The sequence below is a fragment of the Corythoichthys intestinalis genome, chromosome 5, assembly GCF_030265065.1.
Source record: "Corythoichthys intestinalis isolate RoL2023-P3 chromosome 5, ASM3026506v1, whole genome shotgun sequence".
Lineage (NCBI taxonomy): Eukaryota > Metazoa > Chordata > Actinopteri > Syngnathiformes > Syngnathidae > Corythoichthys > Corythoichthys intestinalis.
In genome coordinates, this window is record NC_080399.1 from 36,119,520 (window position 1) to 36,140,956 (window position 21,437).

Sequence of the window (21,437 nt, forward strand, 5' to 3'; positions counted from 1 at the left end):
TGGAAATGAATGGGAAGTTTGGACGTCCATGGACGTCAATGGCATCATCCTCCATAAGCGGCAATGCGATCGGGGACATTTGGGGGACACGTCCTAATGATATCTAGTCATTTTCTGTTGATTTGGGGAAAAAAAAAAATTTCCCATTGAAAATGAATGGGAAAAATTTTGGACGTCCATGGACGTCAATGGCAGCACCCCCCATAAGCGTCAATTGAGTTGGGGACGTTTGGGGTATACGTCCTATTGATATCTGGTCATTTTCTGTTGATTTGGAGAAATGTAGTTTTTTCCCCATTGAAAATGAATGGGAAAAATTTTGGACGTCCATGTAAGTCAATGGCGGCACCCTTCATAAGCGTCAATGGAATTGGGGAAGTTTGGGGGACACGTCCTATTGATATCTGGTCATTTTCTGTTGATTTGGGGTAATTTTGTTTTTTCCCCATTGAAAATGAATGGGAAAAATTTTGGACGTCCATGGCAGTCAATGGCATCGACATCCATATAATCAATTGAATCCAAGTACATTGGCATCAGTAGATTCGACATGCATGGCCGTCAATGGCATCAATGCAATGTAAATTCCATTGGAAATCCCATTGGAAGTGAATGGGACTTTTCCCATTCGAAATGAATGGGATAGTTTTTGGCAAATTTCCGAGGAAGCGTAATTTTTTTCCAAATTCTGTATACAACTTTTATGCCCCTCACCGTCCCGGAATTTTTGATGCCCAAATTATGTGATTTGGTCAAAAATTGTAGGACTAGATACATTTTGAAACTTTTTTTTTTGTCACGGAAAATTGCCGTTTACGGACGAACGGAAAAATTTTCGGGGCCATTTGTAAAGTTTCCTGTGTCACGCGAAAATTCCGGTCGTGCCGATACTTGAACGGTGCCGATCGGTCTAACGGTTCGGGCTGTGAAGCGCGCGTTTTTTTTCCATTCAAAATGAATAGGAAAGTTTTTGGCAAATTTCCGGGGAACCGTAAATTTTTGCCAAATTCTGTATATAACTTTTATGCCCCTCACCGTCCCGGAATTTTTGATGCCCAAATTATGTGATTTGGTCAAAAATTGTAGGACTAGATACATTTTGAAACTTTTTTTATTTTTCGGAAAATTGCCGTTTACGGGCGAACGGAAAATTTTTCGTGGCGGTTTGAAAAATTCCCATCGTCACGCGAAAAATCCGGTCGTGCCGATACTTCAACGGTGCCGATCGGTGCTACGGTTTGGGCTGTGCGTTGGCTCAAAAAAACGCGGAGAATTATTGAATAATAATAATAATAATAATAATAATTATAATAATAAAGTTGCACAATAACAATACCTTGTTCTTTCCCTTGGAAAGACCAAGGTAATAATAATAATAATAATAATAAGAACAATAAAGTTGCACAATAACAATACCTTGTTCTTTCTTTCAGAAAGACCAAGGTAATAATAATAATAAGAACAATAAAGTTGCACAATAACAATACCTTGTTCTTTCTTTCAGAAAGACCAAGGTAATAATAATAAGTACAATAAAGTTGTAGAATATCATTACCTTGTTCTTTCCTTTGGAAAGACCAAGGTAATTAGAGTGGAAAATAAGCATTTGGTCACCTACAAACAAGCAAGATTTCTGGCTGTCAAAGAGGTCTAACTTCTTCTAACGAGGCTCCACTCGTTACCTGTATTAAAAGCACCTGTTTTAACTCATTATCGGTAAAAAATACACCTGTCCACAAACTCAGTCAGTCACACTCCAAACTCCACTATGGCCAAGACCAAAGAGCTGTCGAAGGACACCAGAGACAAAATTGTAGACCTGCACCAGGCTGGGAAGACTGAATCTGCAATAGGTAAAACGCTTGGTGTAAAGAAATCAACTGTGGGAGCAATTATTTGAAAATGGAAGACAGACAAGACCACTGATAAGCTCCCTCAATCTGGGGCTCAATGCAAGATCTCACCCCGTGGCGTCAAAATGATAACAAGAACGGTGAGCAAAAATCCCAGAACCACACGGGAGGACTTAGTGAATGGCCTACAGAGAGCTGGGACCACAGTAACAAAGGCTACTATCAGTAACACAATGCGCCGCCAAGTACTCAAATCCTGCACACCAGGTGTGTCCCCCTGCCGAAGCTAGTACACGTTCAGTCCCATCTGCGGTTCGCTATAGAGCATTTGGATGATCCAGAAGAGGACTGGGAGAATGTGTTAGGGTCAGATGAAACCAAAATAGAACTTTTTGGTAGAAATACAGGTTCTCGTGTTTGGAGGAGAAAGAATACTGAATTGCATCCGAAGAACACCATACCCACTGTGAAGTATGGGGGTGGAAACATCATGCTTTGGGGCTGTTTTTCTGCAAAGGGACCAGGACGACTGATCTGTGTAAAGGAAAGAATGAATGGGGCCATGTATCGAGAGATTCTGAGTGAAAATCTCCTTCCATCAGGAAGGGCATTGAAGATGAGACGTGGCTGGGTCTTTCAGCATGACAATGATCCCAAACACACAGCCAGGGCAACAAAGGAGTGGCTTCGTAAGAAGCATTTCAAGGTCCTGGAGTGGCCTAGCCAGTCTCCAGATCTCAACCCCATAGAAAATCTGTGGATGGAGTTGAAAGTCTGTGTTGCCCACAGTGGCGCCCCCAGGGGGTGGCCCCGGCCACCCCTATAAATTTGTTGGCCACCCCACTGGCCACCCCGCTTGCCAGTATATCGTTAGATTGTTGTAACATCAGTTATGCATTTCATCCCAAATGCAAATCTCTCATACTAGCCTCAGAGTCCACATAGATCTTCTCATTTTAACATGAACACAGCCCATGCTAGAACAGGTTATTGTTTGGCTAACATAGGGCAAGATGTCAGGGTATGCCAATCAGACACAGTCTGACAGAGTAGGGTGGATCTTACGAGTATAGCTGCACCAGAGCTATGTAAAAAGAGAGTTGCGACACTCGCTCAACTCGCAGCGGGTGGTCACGTGGTTCACGTAGGCCTAAATAGTTCCAAGCACAAGTGCACTGTAATGGTTTTCGAGGGAACTGACAGCGGTAATTGCGACATTTATGGTAAAAATTTATAAAATCACGTATCGAAGTACAGTGCTTGTTTGATTATCTCAATGGTGTCCGCCCTCGTCGAAGCAAAGTTTGGAACTATTCGGGGCCTCATTACCCGGAAGAACCCGGAAGTAAAATCATATAATGGATCCCTATGGGAGTGTCGCAACTCGCTTTGGGCTGTACTAAACACAGACACACATACCCAGTTTATGCACAGACACAAAATTCCAGTTGAATGAACACTAACGCACGTTGTAATGGGAAATATGTATGACACTTTGAGAGTGGAGGCTTTTCAGGGTGGGAATACAAACATTTTTAATTTTCAAAATTGTTTTTGAATATTTTTAAGAAAAGTGAATTAAACTAATTACTATCATAATTGAATAACTAGTTAAGTAATTAGTAATTAGTAAGTACTTTCATAATTGAAAAACTAGTAAAGTAATTAGTTACCTTGTCGGAAAACTACGTATTATTTTTTAAAAGTAACTTGAACAACACTTTTGAAAAATAAGGGGGAAAGTCTGAAATCAAAAACAGAAAAAATACATTTTCACAGTGGTGTTTCCTAAATTAAATGTACTGAAAACCCTGAGGACAAAGTCTCCCTCTAACCTTGTTGCTCTACCATTCATTCTGTGTCTCCTTGCAGTAAGATCATGTTTGTGCTACAGATTGGCAGCGTGGCACAGACAGATAGTTGTAATATCGCTCTGGACCGCACAGACACAGTTGACAGAGCAGTTCTGCTACAGTACAGCGTAAACAACGGGGTCACCTGGCACGTCATCGCTCAGCACCAACCCAAAGACTTCATCAAGGCCCAGAGGGTTTCCTACAACATTCCATTGTGAGTTATTTGCAAAGACTCGACTAGAAATTTTAGGCAATTACATAAGCAGCAGATATGAGGCTCGTCAGCCACTAAAATTTCCCTTGCTGTCATGTAGCACGTTGTGTGTAATAATCAATTTTACTTTTTGGGTAATGAGCCCTAACACTGGCATAATAAAGACACTGAAGAACAAATAATCTTTCTGTTCTCTTTCTCCTTCCTATGCATCTGAGGTAATTTTGGGGACAGCAGTAAAAAAAAATAAAAAAATAAAAAAATAAAAAAGTAATGTAGATAGTAATCTACGAATGTAACTACTGTTCAATGAATCCTGTATGACAGCCAGAGCGTTCTGTCTCTCAGACTCATCATGCTCACGTGAGAAGGTTCTGTAGGGACTGGACCTGTGATAACATTGGAACTTACTGTATACCTGTGTCAAAGGTCAACCAGGGGTCACTACTACACTAAAAAATAACTCATTGGATGAACACAAATAAATTGGGCAGGATTTCCATCCATTAAATTTATGTAGCCCCAACTCAAACTAAGTACCTCCTTCTAATATGATTTAATTGAGTTCATCAAACTCATTTTTATCAAATACTGCCCAAATAAAATTAGTACTTTAACTGCCCTCAACTTATTTGCATTTGTTTAACTCAAATTAATATAGTCTAATATTGATTTTTTTCATACTTCATTTGACCCACTTATCAGACTGAACACAAAATCATGTTAGTGTTTTTATTTAAAACAAATAAAAACACATCCCAATTTACAGTATACCTATCATCAACATGGAACTCATCAAATTAATGATGAAAAACATTCTCTTAAGTTTTTTTCCTCTATGATGAAGACAGTGCATGACCTATCACATTTAGAAAAGTAATCTGCTGACTTCAGAAGTGGTTCAAACAAAGTAGCACAAGTACACGTACAACAATAATACAACTACAATATTTGCAAAGGCTAAGGCATGGTATAACCAGCTCCAAGTGAACATGAAATCCTACCATAAAGTGCAAAATGTAACGCCTGAAAACACATATTAAATATACACGTACAACACACATGTAGAGTACAAAACAGAACCTGAAAAGCATTTAAATTTCTTTGAGTCCAGTCAGCCTATCCATATGCCCTCAATCACAATTCCCACGTCCTCCGGCTCCTCATGTCCATCTCTTCTGATTGTGTAAATCCCCATGACTGTGGTGGCGATGTCCCTTTCTGCATCCTCAGCAGCAGATGACAGAACGCAGAAAACAAATTTAAGTAAAACGCTAAACATCAAACAGAAAATCATATACAAAATATAAATGCACAGTTACATTTAGCCCCACGATATAATAGATTATGCTAGGTGCAAGAGTGCCGATGCCATTTGTCGCATTACACAATTTATATAAACTCTCCTTCGTGTAGTTTAGCTAGCTAGCTAGCAAGCCCGCAATGTCTGACTTCACTGACGGTGAAATTTGTCTCACTGTCTTTTCACAGCAAGCTTTTAAAAATATTACATAATCACGTACTCACCATTGAGTGGGATTACAGCACCTTTGAGCGTCTCTGTAAAGTATAACCCCGCAGCAGTGCTGAAAGAAGTTGTCGGTGAAAAAGCAAGTCCAGACCGGTGTTCTGCCAAAATCTACTACATCGGCGAACGTCTACATTTGTCGAATTTGACACCCAAAGTACTACCGTGCGCTCTAAACTTGTTTTGTTTAGAGGCAAACAGGAATACCGTACTAAAAAAATGCCTGCAGAAAATACTTAAATGTAGTTTTATCAAATAAGGATGTTTTAAATACACTACGTGACTAATATGGTCAACTGCTTCAAAGCTAACACAAAAAAAAACAATAGTTAAAAGTATGAGAGGGTAATACATGCAAAAAGTATCTTTGAGGCAGTGAAAAGGTTCTAAATAACTAAATAAAAACAAAAATAGTGAGTACTCGCCGCTTCTAATCGATGTGCGCATGCGTGTGGATGCATGCGCAAGCGCACTGAGCATTGTGTAGGACGTTTCGCCACGTAGTAAGGAATGGCCGAACACCTGGATGAACAGAGGCTGAGCGCGCGTTACATTGCACATGCGCAACGGGCGGTCCCACTTCAAATGAAACACATTAGTTTTGACTTCTGAATGTGAAGATGAAACTATTACGTTGACACTATTAAATGTACATATATTTCATATTTAATAGATTTGTTACAGCAAATCAAACAAAAATGTAATGTGTCACAGCAAAGAAGGGCTTGGATAAGTATTTTTATAGGGATTTTTTGGTATACATACTTAAGACTCATGCGCAAATGGATCATTCAGTTCTTTCAGTACCACCCTCTGGACTAGGGGTGTGACAAAATGTGGAAATGGTGATATATCGCGATACTTTGTATCCCCAAAGGTTATCGATATGCTCCTGCCAAGAATCGAGATACCGTTTTAAAAAGGTGTCAGTGTCTAAAGAAAATAAAAAGGAACCAACTAGTTGCTACCAAAATCTTCCACTATAATAGTGTCTCAGTTAACTCTAACGTTGCATTGACGGTGCTCGACGCCCAATCCATTTAGACTGGGAACGTTCTTTCATTCAAAACCAGAGCATTCACAGTCATTCCGTCCAATTTTCGGGGCATTTTAAGGTCACTTGCTGTTCATTTTAGGGCATTTACCGGTCATTTCCTGTTGAGTTGAGTCACTGCCTATTCATTTGGGTGATTCCCAGGTCACTTCCTGTTCTGTAACTCAAACATGAAGTGACCCATAAAATACCCTAAAATCAAAAAGAAGTAACTGAAAATCAACAGGTAAATGACCTTAAATGGCCCAAATTTACCTCATTGCCTGGAATTGGCTGCCACTGACGGCCATAGACATTCAAATGGATTGGACGTCTACTAGTGATAAACTCATTCCAATTCACAGCAGAAGCTTGTTTTTCTGTTTAATAGTCGTTTGTAGAATATCATTGAATGATTTCCTGACCAATGTATCGATAATCGTTGTATCGCCATATTGTCAGATCATCGTTATCGTGGGCTTTGTATCGCAAATCGTATGGTATCGTGAGGTACCAAGAGGTTCCCACTCCTACTCTGGACGTCATAGTCATACGGGATTCATAGAACTGGAGTCACATTCTTAAATTCCATTCTTTTTACAGTAGTTTTTGTTAATTTTGAAATCTTTTAAAGTTTTCACATAATTTTAACAGAAAAAAAACAGCTGCCAGGATTTTACTGTAAATGTTTTTGGGTTTGAACAGTTTTTTGTTTTGTTTTGTTATGTTTTTTAACAGTGCATTGCTCACTGAATCAGAATCTTTACGCTTTGTTCAGAGAGGCGAGGGTTAAAGGAGTGATGCTGCGATGGTGGCAGCCGCGGCACGATGGAGCAGAACACGACCAGTGGGCGCTGGACCATGTTGAAGTTGTTCTGTGAGTACCCAAGTGCTGGCCAACCACTGGGCCACTCCTTCATCAAAGCCCAAATCTGCCCTTGTCTGATCCCGCAACAAATGTAGCTAATAACACCCCCTTTATGCTCCACACGTACACAGGAACAATGTACACACAAATACACCAACAGTGAAGTTCATCACTGTTTCTGGTGTCAGGCAAGCAGGAACATTAGTGTGCTTTGCTTTTAAGGGTCCTGTTTGTGGTTTGCTAACATGTTATCATATGTTCAGCGTCTAACTGTGGAATTACATTTTGAAAAAGAAACTAAATGGTTCATTAAATCTACTTATCTCACCTAATTTTGTACTACTACACACAATTCCACTGGACACTGACAGTATGGTGGTATCTTATCAGCTAGCAAATGAATATGTTTGGCACTGTAAAACTGTTTGAGTACATTTCCTGCATGTTGTTCAGGTATTATAGATGCTCAATGATCATTCAGATCTAAACCCAATGCGTTAAAACCTGCTAACTAAAAAACTCACGCACAAGCTTTTGTCTTTATTCCCCTTTAACCCCTTAATGCCTGCAATATGAAGTAATTGTCAGAATCACATAATCTGAAAAATAAGGTTTTAATGAAACGTTTTTTTCAAATTTGTAAAAAGGAAAAAAATAATATGTGTAATAAGCGCTCTAATATCTATAACCCATGCTAAATCCTGTTTTGTTTTGTTTTGTTTTGTTTTGTTTTGTTTTGTTTTGTTTTGTTTTGTTTTGTTTTGTTTTGTTTTGTTTTGTTTTTCTCATGGAACCTGCAGATGCATGAGTTGACTTGCATCCATTTTTTTTTTTTTTTTAGGAAAGATATTTCAAAATTCTGAATTGGTCTCAAAATCATTAAATTCTAAGTGTATCAAATGGGATACATTTGTCAAGAAAGGGTTAAACAGTGCAGTCCAGTTCAGCTGAGCATTATATCACAAATATGAACAGAGAAAATCATAATCTTGTCGCAATTTACCCACAAAAGATACAGTATGTAATGACTCCTCACGAATTGCAGTACTCGTACCTTCTGCCCTCTAGTGGTAGAGCATTTAATTGTTATGCCTGTCACCAAATATCGATGATAAAAAGATTATTATTTCTCTATATGCCCCAACGTAGTTGTTATAAATTACTGGAATGATATTTCGAACAATACCACCTTTTGGCTGACTTGTATTAGTCAAGTGCATATTTTGACTTGATTCCAAATCCTTTGGCTTTGTTTTGCTTACGCATGCTCTATGTTGCATTCTGCTTTATTGTCATAGAACCCTGCTATCAGGTGTTTAAACTGAACTGAACTGGAGCGTTTGATGGAAACCTGCTTTTAGTGCTTAAACCTGAGCTGTCTCCTGGCCTCTGTGGCCGTCAACCCTTCCCATAATCCTTCTAACTCCCTATGCACGGCATTAAACAGCGTCTGCAAGTGTGACCATGATCCTCAGTCTTGTTTAGTTCTCTCTGCTCACTTCTCTCCTCCACACATGCTTTTGCTGCGTCCTTCTGCTTGTGCCGCTTTGTATCCAACCTTTCTTCCCCCTCATCTTCCATGTTCACATCTTCACACTCTACTTTATGACGGGTGGATGACCTCTGTTTCTTTTTCTCTCTCTTTTCAAACTGTTCACTCCTTTGTCCACTTCTTGCCCCGCTGATTCTATTTCTCATCTTCTTTTCTCCTCCTCTCCTTACTTCCGGGGCCCCCCGCCCCATCCCTCCTCAGGCCATGGCTCCCACCCCCCTTCACTTTTCTCCTAGACAGCAGTCCCCTTCACCTGCTCCTCCCCTCTCGCGCTCTAACCTCTGCTCTCTTCTGTATTCTGCTCCCTCTGGCATGGCTGTAGCGTCAGGTGAGTTCACCGCCTCTTCCCGAATGAAGCCCCCCCCCCCCCCCCCATGGCCCCCCAACCTCACAACACCTATACCGTCTTCCTCACAAAGCACATACACACTCTCCCTTGGTTTCACACAACAATGGAAACCCCGCTCATCATCACCACAGTCATCTCCATGGCTGGCTTTTATCTCAAATCCCACGCAGTCCAGGCGGAAGCTCCGTAACTTCTTTTCAACAAGAAACGAAACCAATTGAAAGGGGTTGATTGTACGACAGGAAAGGAAGAAAAGCTACTAGAGACAATGTTTTTTCCAGCACAAATTAACACAAATGTCTTTGTAACGTTATGTGGTTTGTACTGTATGTACTATGTAGCCCATCGCGACACTTTTATCTGTGTTGTTTGACTTGGCTGCTCAATTTACAAGCTGACAAGTAGTGTATGAGGTTCAGCTTTGGTCACAGATTGCCTGCGATGCTCTTTTTAGTCCACGCACCTACTTCAGTTATACATACAACATCAAACATTTAAAGAACTTCATCTGCTCCATTGTGTTCCATGCATGGCTCAATGCATTGGGGTGATCTCCTTTCCTTATTTGCAAACCCCAGTCCAGTATCTTTGATCCTCAGTTTGCTCTTTTTAAAATGAGTTTCATTTTAGGGCTGCAGCTATCGAATATTTTAGTAGTCGATTAATCGATGGACTAGTTAGTTTGAATAATCAAGTAATTGGATAAGGAACATGAAAAATTTAAATACCTTAGCTGAGCCTCAAACGAAATTTTGAAAAAAATTAAATGAGGATCTACAGTGGGGCAAATAAGTATTTAGTCAACCACTAATTGTGCAAGTTCTCTCACTTGAAAATATTAGAGAGGCCTGTAATTGTCAACATGGGTAAACCTTAACCATGAGACAGAATGTGGGGAAAAAAACAGAAAATAACATTGTTTGATTTTTAAAGAATTCATTTGCAAATCATGGTGGAAAATAAGTATTTGGTCAATACCAAAAGTTCATCTCAATACTTTGTTATGTACTCTTTGTTGGCAATAATCGAGCCCAAACGTTTTCTTTAACTCTTCACAAGATTTTTACACACTGTTGCTGGTATTTTGGCCCATTCCTCCATGCAGCTCTCCTCTAGAGCTGTGATGTTTAGGGGCTGTCGTTGGGCAACACGGACTTTCAACTCCCTTCACAGATTTTCTATGAGGTTGAGACCTGGAGACAGGCTAAGCCACTCCAAGACCTTGAAATGCTTCTTTCGAAGCCCCGTCTTTGTTGCCCTGGCTGTGTGTTTGGGATCATTGTCATGCTGAAAGACCCAGCCACGTCTCATCTCCAATACCCTTGCTGATGGAAGGAGATTTTCACTCAGAATCTCTCGATACATGGCCCCATTAATTCTTTCCTATACACGGATCAGTCGTCCTGTTCCCTTTGCAGAAAAACAGCCCCAAAGCATGATGTTTCCACCCCCATGCTTCACAGTGGGTATGGTGCAATTCAGTTTTCTTTTTCCTCCAAACAAGAGAACCTGTGTTTCTACCAAAAAGTTCTATTTTGGTTTCATCTGACCATAACACATTCTCCCAGTCCTCTTCTGGATCATCCAAATGCTCTCTAGCGAACCGCAAACAGGCCTGGAGGTGTACTTTCTTCAGCAGGGGGACACGTCTGGCAGTGCAGGATTTGAGTCCCTGGTGGCGCATTGTGTTACTGATAGTAGCCTTTGTTACTGTGGTCCCAGCTCTCTGTAGGTCATTCACTAGGTCCCCTCGTGTGGTTCTGGGATTTTTGCTCACCGTTCTTGTTATCATTTTGATGCCACGGGGTGAGGAGGGAGTTGAAAGTCCGTGTTGCCCAACGACAGCCCCAAAACATCACTGCTCTAGAGGAGATCTACATGGAGGAATGGGCCAAAAATACCAGAAACAGTGTGTGAAAAGCTTGTGAAGAGTTACAGAAAACGTTTGGCCTCCGTTATTGCCAACAAAGTATTGATTGAGTATTCCACCGTGATTTGCAAATAAATTCTTTAAAAATCAAACAATGTGATTTTCTGTTTTTTTTTTTCCACATTCTGTCTCTCATGGTTGAGGTTTACCCATGTTGACAATTACAGGGCTCTAATATTTTCAAGTGGGAGAACTTGCACAATTAGTGATTTACTAAATACTTATTTGCCCCGCTGTATATACAAAACAAAAGAACAATTGGCTAACTTACATACAAAAAGTCCACTAGCGAAAGTTTTTTTTTTTTTTTTTACAATGCGCTTAACAAATGGTTCAGACACATATTCCCACAAAAAACGGCGAAATATACCTAAAAACTAAATTAAGAATGCATTAAAAAATATTAGCTCAAACAAAAACTTAGCTTACGTTGGTCTTAACACGGAGCAGTTGGATTCAGCCATGTGAAAAAAGGCAGACCAGAGGGCAGTGTAACCACCCTCATCAATAAAACTAAATGCAAACACTTTCCAAATAAACCATTACAACACCACTTTAATTAAACGAATACTTGAAGCAACAAAATTTAATTTGAATATTTTTTTCTAATCGAATACTCAAGTTAATCGATTAATCGTTGCAGCACTATTTCATTTATTCAATGACTTAAATAAGTATTAGTGGTGTGACCATAAGTCAATCTAGATTTATATACCAGTTGGTGAAGCACAACTGGAATTGATCAAAACGCAATACTTCGATCAACACTGTCATCTTTCAGAAATGGTATTTTGTTGAGGACAAAATTGCTTTCATTCAAAAATATTAAATGTTTAAGCAGCAACATTTAAGAAAAAAACTATATATATATATATATATATATATATATATTTGTTTATTTTTTTATTTTTTTATGATTGTGTTTAATGTGTACATAAGATCGTATTAAATTAATCAAAGGCCAATGCCGTGGCAGGCTTTGTAACAACTGTAAATGTCATATCGTCCAAAAATTTACACTCCAAGTAATATTAGTAGCATATTAATAAAGATATGAATTCAGAAAAATAATGTGAATATTAATAATTATTTTATTAAATTAACTATTGTACGTACACATTATGACTATCTGTTTTAACAATTGAACATGGAACTCGAGCACAAACCTACTGTTGGTCCTCCCAGGTTCATGAGGCTACATGAGGAGTGCGCAAGTGTTAATTTGTTGCCACTGAAACATGACCATTCACTGCCAGCCCTCCCTGTTCAAATGGATTCAACTTGTATCTCCCATAAATGGGACAAAATGTGCTAAAGACAAATAAGTCTTTGATGACACATTTGTCACCAAAATAAATGTGTACACATCACTTCCTCCTCACTTCAACCTCCGAAAATATAATAATCCCACTAACATTTGCTATTTTATGGACGTTTTAAGATGCCCAACTTCTAGCATAATAATATGGCGGCGTAAAAGCTCCCTGAGGACGGGATAGAGTTCGAAAGTGCAAATACGAGAAATGAGAACAGCCCGTTCACTGCTGTAATGTTGCCGTCATCAGCATGCGCTCGTCCTTCCATCTTCACAACATCAAGCATACAAACTTCCACCCCTCTCTCAGCTGCCCCCGCTTTGCAGAGTCCCCCACTGCCTCTAGTGGCTGCACAGCTGGCTGACTGGCACCGCCCTGCTGGAATGAAGAGGCAATGAACAGACTATGCGAGAGCGACGCGCCAGCATTTCGTTTCTACCACTTGTCTGCCCTGCTCCACTCGTCTTTTGTGATTTTTTTTTCTTCCACTCTTTACTCTGACCGCCAAAACACTGTCAGAGTATGTGTGTGTTTGTCTGTGTGCAATGACTTGTCGAGTGGATGAGAATGTGTGCATCATTCGTACTTATTGTTTTCAATTAGCAATCAAGATGAAAAAAGTGACTAATTAGTTGTTAATAAGTTTCTACATCAAAAAGATTTTTCACAATTCCGTTGAAATTCCATTTGTATCAAAAATACAAAATTATGCCGGGCAGAAAGCCACTGACGACAGCCCACTGAGTTCATATATAATGGAAGGTGTGGGCCAGAAAGCGAGCATTCTGGGTGACATAACCCAACCCTCTTTTTAGGCCCGCCCAAAACTCCTACTTGCTATAACTCAATATTTTTCAGCCTCTGCATGTTTTAGCACTTATCTTCAAAGATATTTTATGTATTTAGAAACAATTCATCAAAATGAGTGGAATGTCCATTTAAATGCCAGTACTTCTAGCCAATCAAATACAGGTATACTCTAGATTGCCAGCCCTTCCACATAATGTTAGTAATACCACTTTTCACATTCACCGGTACTGGAGTTTTATCAATGTGTGGGTATAACTGATGTCACAAAATGGCTGCACTCGTAAGTGCTGTCTATTTTGTTTGTGTTTAACACTTTCATGCACATTGTTGATTATTATATTTTTTCAACCCTTTCAGGTTAACTCAATGGCTGCCATTGACAGTGCTACATGTTCGTTCATTCACCCCATCCCAGTCAAAATGAATTGGACATCTAACGCCGTCAATGGCAATGAAACATGAGCATTCACAGCCAGTCTTCCCAGTTTAAATGGATTGGACATCTAATGTCATCTGTTGGCATTAACTCAGTTAAATACTACGAAAATCACAAAAACGACTTTAGAGTGTAACTTGGGGCCATAACTTGTGTGCAAGGGCGTAGGTTTGGTCTCAATGTTAGTAGGGACGATATAACGGCATAAACTGCATGTACACTTTTTTGCTGGGGACGGGACATCAATACGACCAAACAGATCGGGTGAATGGGGGTCAGGGAAACATTTCTCACCAATATAACCCTAATTAATTGATAGGCTAAACGATCAATGTTAAATACATCTGTATTCACTAATACTAACTTTCATATGTATTGGTTCAAGTTATACACTGTTCCATTCAAACATTTTGTTTTGAAAACTACTAAAGAAACAGTTTGAAAACTTCCAGAATAAATGTCTGGATTTAATTAGCAAATTTATATTTCAAATGATACTCAAATGATACTGAAATGATATTAAAATACACAATAAATACAAGCTTGTTAATAATCTCTTAACTATCCAGAATGCAAAAAATAAACATTTTTCTTAAGACCACTCAACATTGTAAAGAAATTAATATAACATATATTTAATATATAAAAAATATACATTAGAAAAAAACACAAAAAAACATTAATCAGGGATAAACAAAAACAAATAAAAATTCAGCCTTCCCTCAGGTAAGACACTACTACTTTTGTCCACAAGCACAGCCAAACTCAACAAAAAAAATGAAAGCTTCTTTGGGCTGCTTTAAAACCACATAAATAATGAAAATTGGGCAGAAAGGGACCACGGTTCACTACATTTTTCACAGTTTAATTAAAATTAACAGTTGACAATACATACAGGAAGATATTTCTTCCTAAGCAGCTTCCTACTCAAGTTTTGCCGGTTAGCAAATTCACACAGTTTAATGTTCTGCTAACGCTGATACGGGTCGGACTGTCAGTAGCAAAATCAGTGGTGTATTCCCCCCCTCCACAACATTGACATATTTTACATTACATACATACATTGGGTGAAGCTGGTCAGAAAAAAAACCTTCTAATATTCCTCCTCTTCGAAGGGGGTGGAGGAGGCGGCATGGGGCTGGGGCTGTGAGTGTGTGCGTGTTTGTGTCTGTGTGGGGGGACAGGGGTCAAAGTCATCAGCCAAACAAACATGCATTTGAGGGGAAAATATGGACTGGCACACTCAGCAGTGAAAAGGGGTAAATGTAAGTCTGTACATAATGAAAATAATTCATTTAATAATGGTAGGGTCAGTTATATCCTTACAACAAATGGGGAGACAATCTAAATGACCTATATAACTGAAATCCTATAATGCAAATAAGGTTGCTTAAAAGTTGGCGGGGACAATTGCAGCATCCTGAAAAGTTGGTAGTGTTATGTCCCTACCGTCCCTATGCTAACCTACGACCTTGCTTGTGTGCATTTCTGTTATTATTCTTTTTAATTTTGTTTTCATTAACATTTTAATAATTCATAAATACGTATATCCATAATTACATAACAATTATGAATTATACAATCGGGAGTTATAATGAAATTTATATATACAGTCCCTGACAAAAGTCTTGTCGCTTATCCATTATGTAGAAACAATTGCTAATAACCTGACTTTTAATTATTCAATTGGTTTCAGAAATGGCTCATATGAAAGCTCAGACCCTCCCAAATGATGTTGAATGTACAAAAAATATATTTTTTTCACTGAAAAAAGATTCATCATTTATTGAAGACATAAAGGTCAAATTTTGGCAAGACAAAAGTTTTGTCGCCTACAGAAAGTCGTGTGAAAATTGAACAAAATAATGTACTTCAAATACAAAAATATGTTACATAACGTAAGCGAATTAAGTAGTGGTGCTGTGAGATCCAAATTTAATATTTTGTATGACTTCCAATGGCTTTGGCAAAGATTCATACAATTTATTGATGAAGTCATCAGGAACATCAAAGAAAGCAGTCTTGCATGCCTCCCAGAGTTCATCAACATTCTTGGATTTCGTCCTCCATGCTTCCTCTTTCATCCTACCCTAGACATACTCAATGATGTTCATGTCTGGTGACTGGGCTGGTCAGTCCTGGAGGATCTTGATCTTCTTTACCTTGAGGAGCTTTGAGGTAGAGATTGTAGTATGCAATGGAGCGTCATCCTGCTGCAGAATTTGTCCCTTTTTATAGTTAGGAATGTAAGAGGCAGCTAAGATTTGTTGATATTTCAGACTATTTATCCCTAAGGGTGCAGACAATTAAAAAACCGTGTGGCATTTGCCAAGGCCCACAGCCTGTCAAAAAGATGGACGCTGGAAAAGTGGCAAAAGATGGAATTTTCAGATGAATCTTCCATTGAATTACACCACAGTCGCCGCAAATATTGCAGGAGACCTACTGGAGCCCGTATGGATCCGAGATTCACTCAGAAAACAGTGGTTTGGTGGTGGCAAAATCATGGTCTGGGGTTACATCCAGTATGGGGGTGTGCGAGAGATCTGCAGGGCGAAAGGTAACATAGTCTGAAATATCAACAAATCTTAGCTGCCTCTTACATTCCTAACCATAAAAAGGGACAAATTCTGCAGCAGGATGGTGCTCCATCGCATACTTCAATCTCTACCTCAAAGTTCCTCAAGGCAAAGAAGATCAAGATCCTCCAGGACTGGCCAGCCCAGTCATCAGACATGAACATCATTGAGCATGTCTGGGGTAGGATGAAAGAGGAAGCATGAAAGACGTAATCCAAGAATGTTGATGAACTCTGGGAGGCATGCAAGACTGCTTTCTATGATGTTCCTGATGACTTCATCAATAAATTGTATGAATCCTTGCCGAAGCCCATGGAAGTCATACAAAATACTAAATTTGGATCTCACAGCACCGCTACTTAATTCGCTTATGTTATGTAACATATTTTTATATCTGAAGTGCATTTTTTGTTCAATTTTCACAATACTTTCTGGAGGCGTCAAAACTTTTGTCCTGCCAAAATTTGACCTTTATGTCTTCAATAAATGATGAATCTTTTTTCAGTGAAAAAAATATATATTTGTGTACATTCAATATCATTTGGGAGGGTCTTAGCTTTCATATGAGCCATTTCTGAAACCAATTGAATAATTTAAAGTCAGATTAGTAGCAATTGTTTCTACAAAATGGATAAGCGACAAGACTTTGTCAGGGACTGTATATACAGTGCCTTGCAAAAGTATTCGGCCCCCTTGAATCTTGCAACCTTTCGCCACATTTCAGGCTTCAAACATAAAGATATGAAATTTAATTTTTTTGTCAAGAATCAACAACAAGTGGGACACAATCGTGAAGTGGAACAACATTTATTGGATAATTTAAACTTTTTTAACAAATAAAAAACTGAAAAGTGGGGCGTGCAATATTATTCGGCCCCTTTACTTTCAGTGCAGCAAACTCACTCCAGAAGTTCAGTGAGGATCTCTGAATGATCCAATGTTGTCCTAAATGACCGATGATGATACATAGAATCCAAATGTGTGTAATCAAGTCTCCGTATAAATGCACATGCTCTGTGATAGTCTCAGGGTTCTGTTTAAAGTGCAGAGAGCATTATGAAAACCAAGGAACACACCAGGCAGGTCCGAGATACTGTTGTGGAGAAGTTTAAAGCCGGATTTGGATACAAAAAGATTTCCCAAGCTTTAAACATCTCAAGGACCACTGTGCAAGCCATCATATTGAAATGGAAGGAGCATCAGACCACTGCAAATCTACCAAGACCCGCCCGTCCTTCCAAACTTTCTTCTCAAACAAGGCGAAAACTGATCAGAGATGCAGCCAAGAGGCCCATGATCACTCTGGATGAACTGCAGAGATCTACAGCTGAGGTGGGAGAGTCTGTCCATAGGACAACAATCAGTCGTACACTGCACAAATCTGGCCTTTATGGAAGAGTGGCAAGAAGAAAGCCATTTCTCAAAGATATCCATAAAAAGTCTCGTTTAAAGTTTGCCACAAGCCACCTGGGAGACACACCAAACATTCGGAAGAAGGTGCTCTGGTCAGATGAAACCAAAATCGAACTTTTTGGCCACAATGCAAAACGATATGTTTGGCGTAAAAGCAACACAGCTCATCACCCTGAACACACCATCCCCACTGTCAAACATGGTGGTGGCAGCATCATGGTTTGGGCCTGCTTTTTCTTCAGCAGGGACAGGGAAGATGGTTAAAATTGACGGGAAGATGGATGCAGCCAAATACAGGAACATTCTGGAAGAAAACCTGTTGGTATCTGCACAAGACCTGAGACTGGGATGGAGATTTATCTTCCAACAGGACAATGATCCAAAACATAAAGCCAAATCTACAATGGAATGGTTCAAAAATAAACGTATCCAGGTGTTAGAATGGCCAGGTCAAAGTCCAGACCTGAATCCAATCGAGAATCTGTGGAAAGAGCTGAAGACTGCTGTTCACAAACACTCTCCATCCACCCTCACTGAGCTCGAGCTGTTTTGCAAGGAAGAATGGGCAAGAATGTCAGTCTCTCGATGTGCAAAACTGATAGAAACATACCCCAAGCGACTTGCAGCTGTAATTGGAGCAAAAGGTGGCGCTACAAAGTATTAACGCAAGGGGGCCGAATAATATTGCACGCCCCACTTTTCAGTTTTTTATTTGTTAAAAAAGTTTAAATTATCCAATAAATTTTGTTCCACTTCACGATTGTGTCCCACTTGTTGTTGATTCTTGACAAAAAATTAAAATGTTATATCTTTATGTTTGAAGCCTGAAATGTGGCGAAAGGTTGCAAGGTTCAAGGGGGCCGAATACTTTTGCAAGGCACTGTATATACACCGTATTGGCCCGAATATAAGACGGCCCTGATTATAAGACGACCCCCTCTTTTTCAAGACTCAAGTTTGAAAAAAGACTTTTTGAACACCAAAATTAATTTTTGTACATAAAATAATTACAGTACATCTGAAACAAATGATTATAACAATATATTTGAGAGAAAAAGCATGTTATTTTGCCTCATTCAAACCTTAATATCTGAACATTTAAATTTGTAAACTAAAGTCCAATCACATTCGTAAATGAATGGCTTCTGGTTTTTGAAATGTAAATAAACCAATCTATTGTGATAAAACAACAAAATTGCAATAACTGCATTAACCATCAAAGTGAAGTCTAACTGTAACTGTAGTCTTGAAACAAATCTGAATAAGGAAAAACATTGCAATAAAATAATGCAAACCGGTTAAACTTGAGAGTAGCTGAGATCTGCCATGACAGAACATCGCTTCAATGATATCTGGCGCCATCTAGCGTCGTGAATGGGTATAACGTCTAGACCGCGAATATTAGAGGACCCCCACTTTTTCAGTCTTATTTCAATGCAAAAAAACTCTGTCTTATATTCGGGCCAATACGGTGTATATATATATATATATATATATATATATATATATATATATATATATATATATATATACTGGACTGTCTCAGAAAATTAGAATACACAATATTCTAATTTTTTGAGACAGTCCTGTGTATATATACAGGACTGTCTCAGGAAATTAGAATACACAATATTCTAATTTCCTGACTGTCTCAGGAAATTAGAATATTGTCTCAAAAAATTAGAATATTGTGTATTCTAATTTTCTGAGACAGTCCAGTATATATATATATATAATACAATCATATAATACTGAAAATTGCTAATATTTGTTTTTCAAATGACCAAAAACAGCCACTTGCCCTATAAAGGGTTAAAAGGTCAACTTTTGAATAACTGTCCACTGTAGTGACCACTGTCCCTGAAAGGGTTAAACATTATATGGATATACTAACTTTGAGCAACCGTCTTTCCCATGAAAACTTTTATACCAGGTTTTGTGTTTCCCTTTAAGTGACTCATCTGTTTGGTAAAGAGCATTTGTGAATGCCCCTCTAGTAGTGGTTAACAAAAATAATTAACTGCAAGTCAACTACACCAGGGGTCCCCAACGACCGGGCCGCGGACCGGTACTGGTCTGTGGCGCATTTGGTCCTGGGCCACGCAGAAATAATAAATAATTTATTAACGACTGCATTCTGGCCGATTGACTTTAGGCCGGTGCCACTTAACACACCAATATCCCTGTCTACTCTAGATATACAACTACAGGATAAGAGGTCGTCATAGAAATGCATTGATGGGACTGTTAGCACTACATCTTGTTTTGTATATCTATGTGCGCTTGGCCTCGATAATAACATATGACGTCGGTCGTCGGCCATTATATTTGTTCCTGGAAAAAATTAGCCCCCACACTAGAATGACTGAAAAACAGACGTCTTTGGACATATTCTTTATGGGGAAAAGGGAACCTGACGAGCCAGAAGATGAGCCTACAACCTCGAAAAAAACAAAATCTATGCTACTTCCCAATCACTAAAGACCCACGAACTGCGAAGGAGTGGATTCGTGACCCGTATGTGAATAAACCGAGTGATTCAAGCATGTCTGTGCAACAGGAATATCAGCTTGTAGAGATCGCAAATCACGGCGACCTTAAACATACATTTGAGACAATAACTCTACCGAGGTTCTGGATTAAAGTCATTTTGGAACATCCTGACATCGCTAGGAGAGCACTGAAACGAACGAAACAAGCTCAGGCCTCCCACTGATTCAGCGGGTGAGTTGTATTTTCCCTGCACATAACACGACGGGTCTAAAAACAAATGTTATTTTATAGTTGCTGTATTTTTCTGCTGCACATTGCCGGTGTTCTGACAAGTTTGGCATGCGCGCAACGTTAAAAATGACCGCGAATGCAGCGATTCCCAAGTACACACTACAAACTTTCTTTAAAGAAAGGAATATTAACTTTGCCATGTTAGCTGCACACAACAACTGCACACAGCTCTCTCACTTAACGACTTCGCCGTGTCGTTAAGCATTAATTTTAGGGGTGTCAAATGATTAAAAATTTTAATCGAGTTAATTACAGCCTAAAAATTAATTAATCGTAATTAATTGCAATTAATCGCAATTCAAACCATCTATAAAATATGCCATATTTTTCTGTAAATTATTGTTGGAATGGAAAGATAAGACACAAGATGGATATATACATTCAACATATGGTACATAAGTACTGTAGTTCTTTATTATAACAATAAATCAACAAGATGGCATAACCATTATTAACATTCTGTTAAAGCGATCCATGGTTAGAAAGACTTGTAGTTCTTAAAAGATACATGTTAGAACAAGTTATATAAATTTTATATTAAAACCCCTCTTCATATTGTCGTTTTAATAAAATTTGTAAAATTTTCAATCAAAAAATAAACTAGTAGCCCGCCATTCTTGATGTCAATAATTACTTACACAATGCTCATGGGTGGTGAAGCTTATAAAATTAGTCGCACCCAAGCGCCAGCAGAGGGCGGCAAAACTCCGAAAAACACAACAAGTACACCTTTCACTGTTCTGTCATTTTAATCTGTTTGAGCGGGGCATTTGTGCGTTAATTGCGTCAAATATTTTAACGGGATTAATTTAAAAAATTAATTACCGCTCGTTAACGCGATAATTTTGACAGCCCTAATTAATTTACGCCTTTTCGTGTTGCACATGTATATGATGTAAATAGTTTTTTAGCACCG

At 38.9% G+C, this 21,437-nt stretch overlaps 1 protein-coding gene across 4 annotated transcripts in view; it reads left to right on the forward strand.

Moving 5' to 3' along the window:
• Positions 1 to 21,437, forward strand: part of reln (reelin) — a 241,463-nt gene that overhangs the window by 218,115 nt on the left and 1,911 nt on the right. For 2 of the 4 annotated variants that reach the window (XM_057835942.1, XM_057835943.1), the window contains exons 62-64: positions 3,726 to 3,923; positions 7,263 to 7,361; positions 9,106 to 9,232. In XM_057835942.1, the coding sequence (XP_057691925.1) occupies positions 3,726 to 3,923; positions 7,263 to 7,361; positions 9,106 to 9,226 (418 nt within the window). In that variant the 3' untranslated portion in view covers positions 9,227 to 9,232. The remainder of the gene's footprint in view (positions 1 to 3,725; positions 3,924 to 7,262; positions 7,362 to 9,105; positions 9,233 to 21,437) is intronic. The other 2 variants (XM_057835944.1, XM_057835945.1) reach the window with 1 other exon arrangement.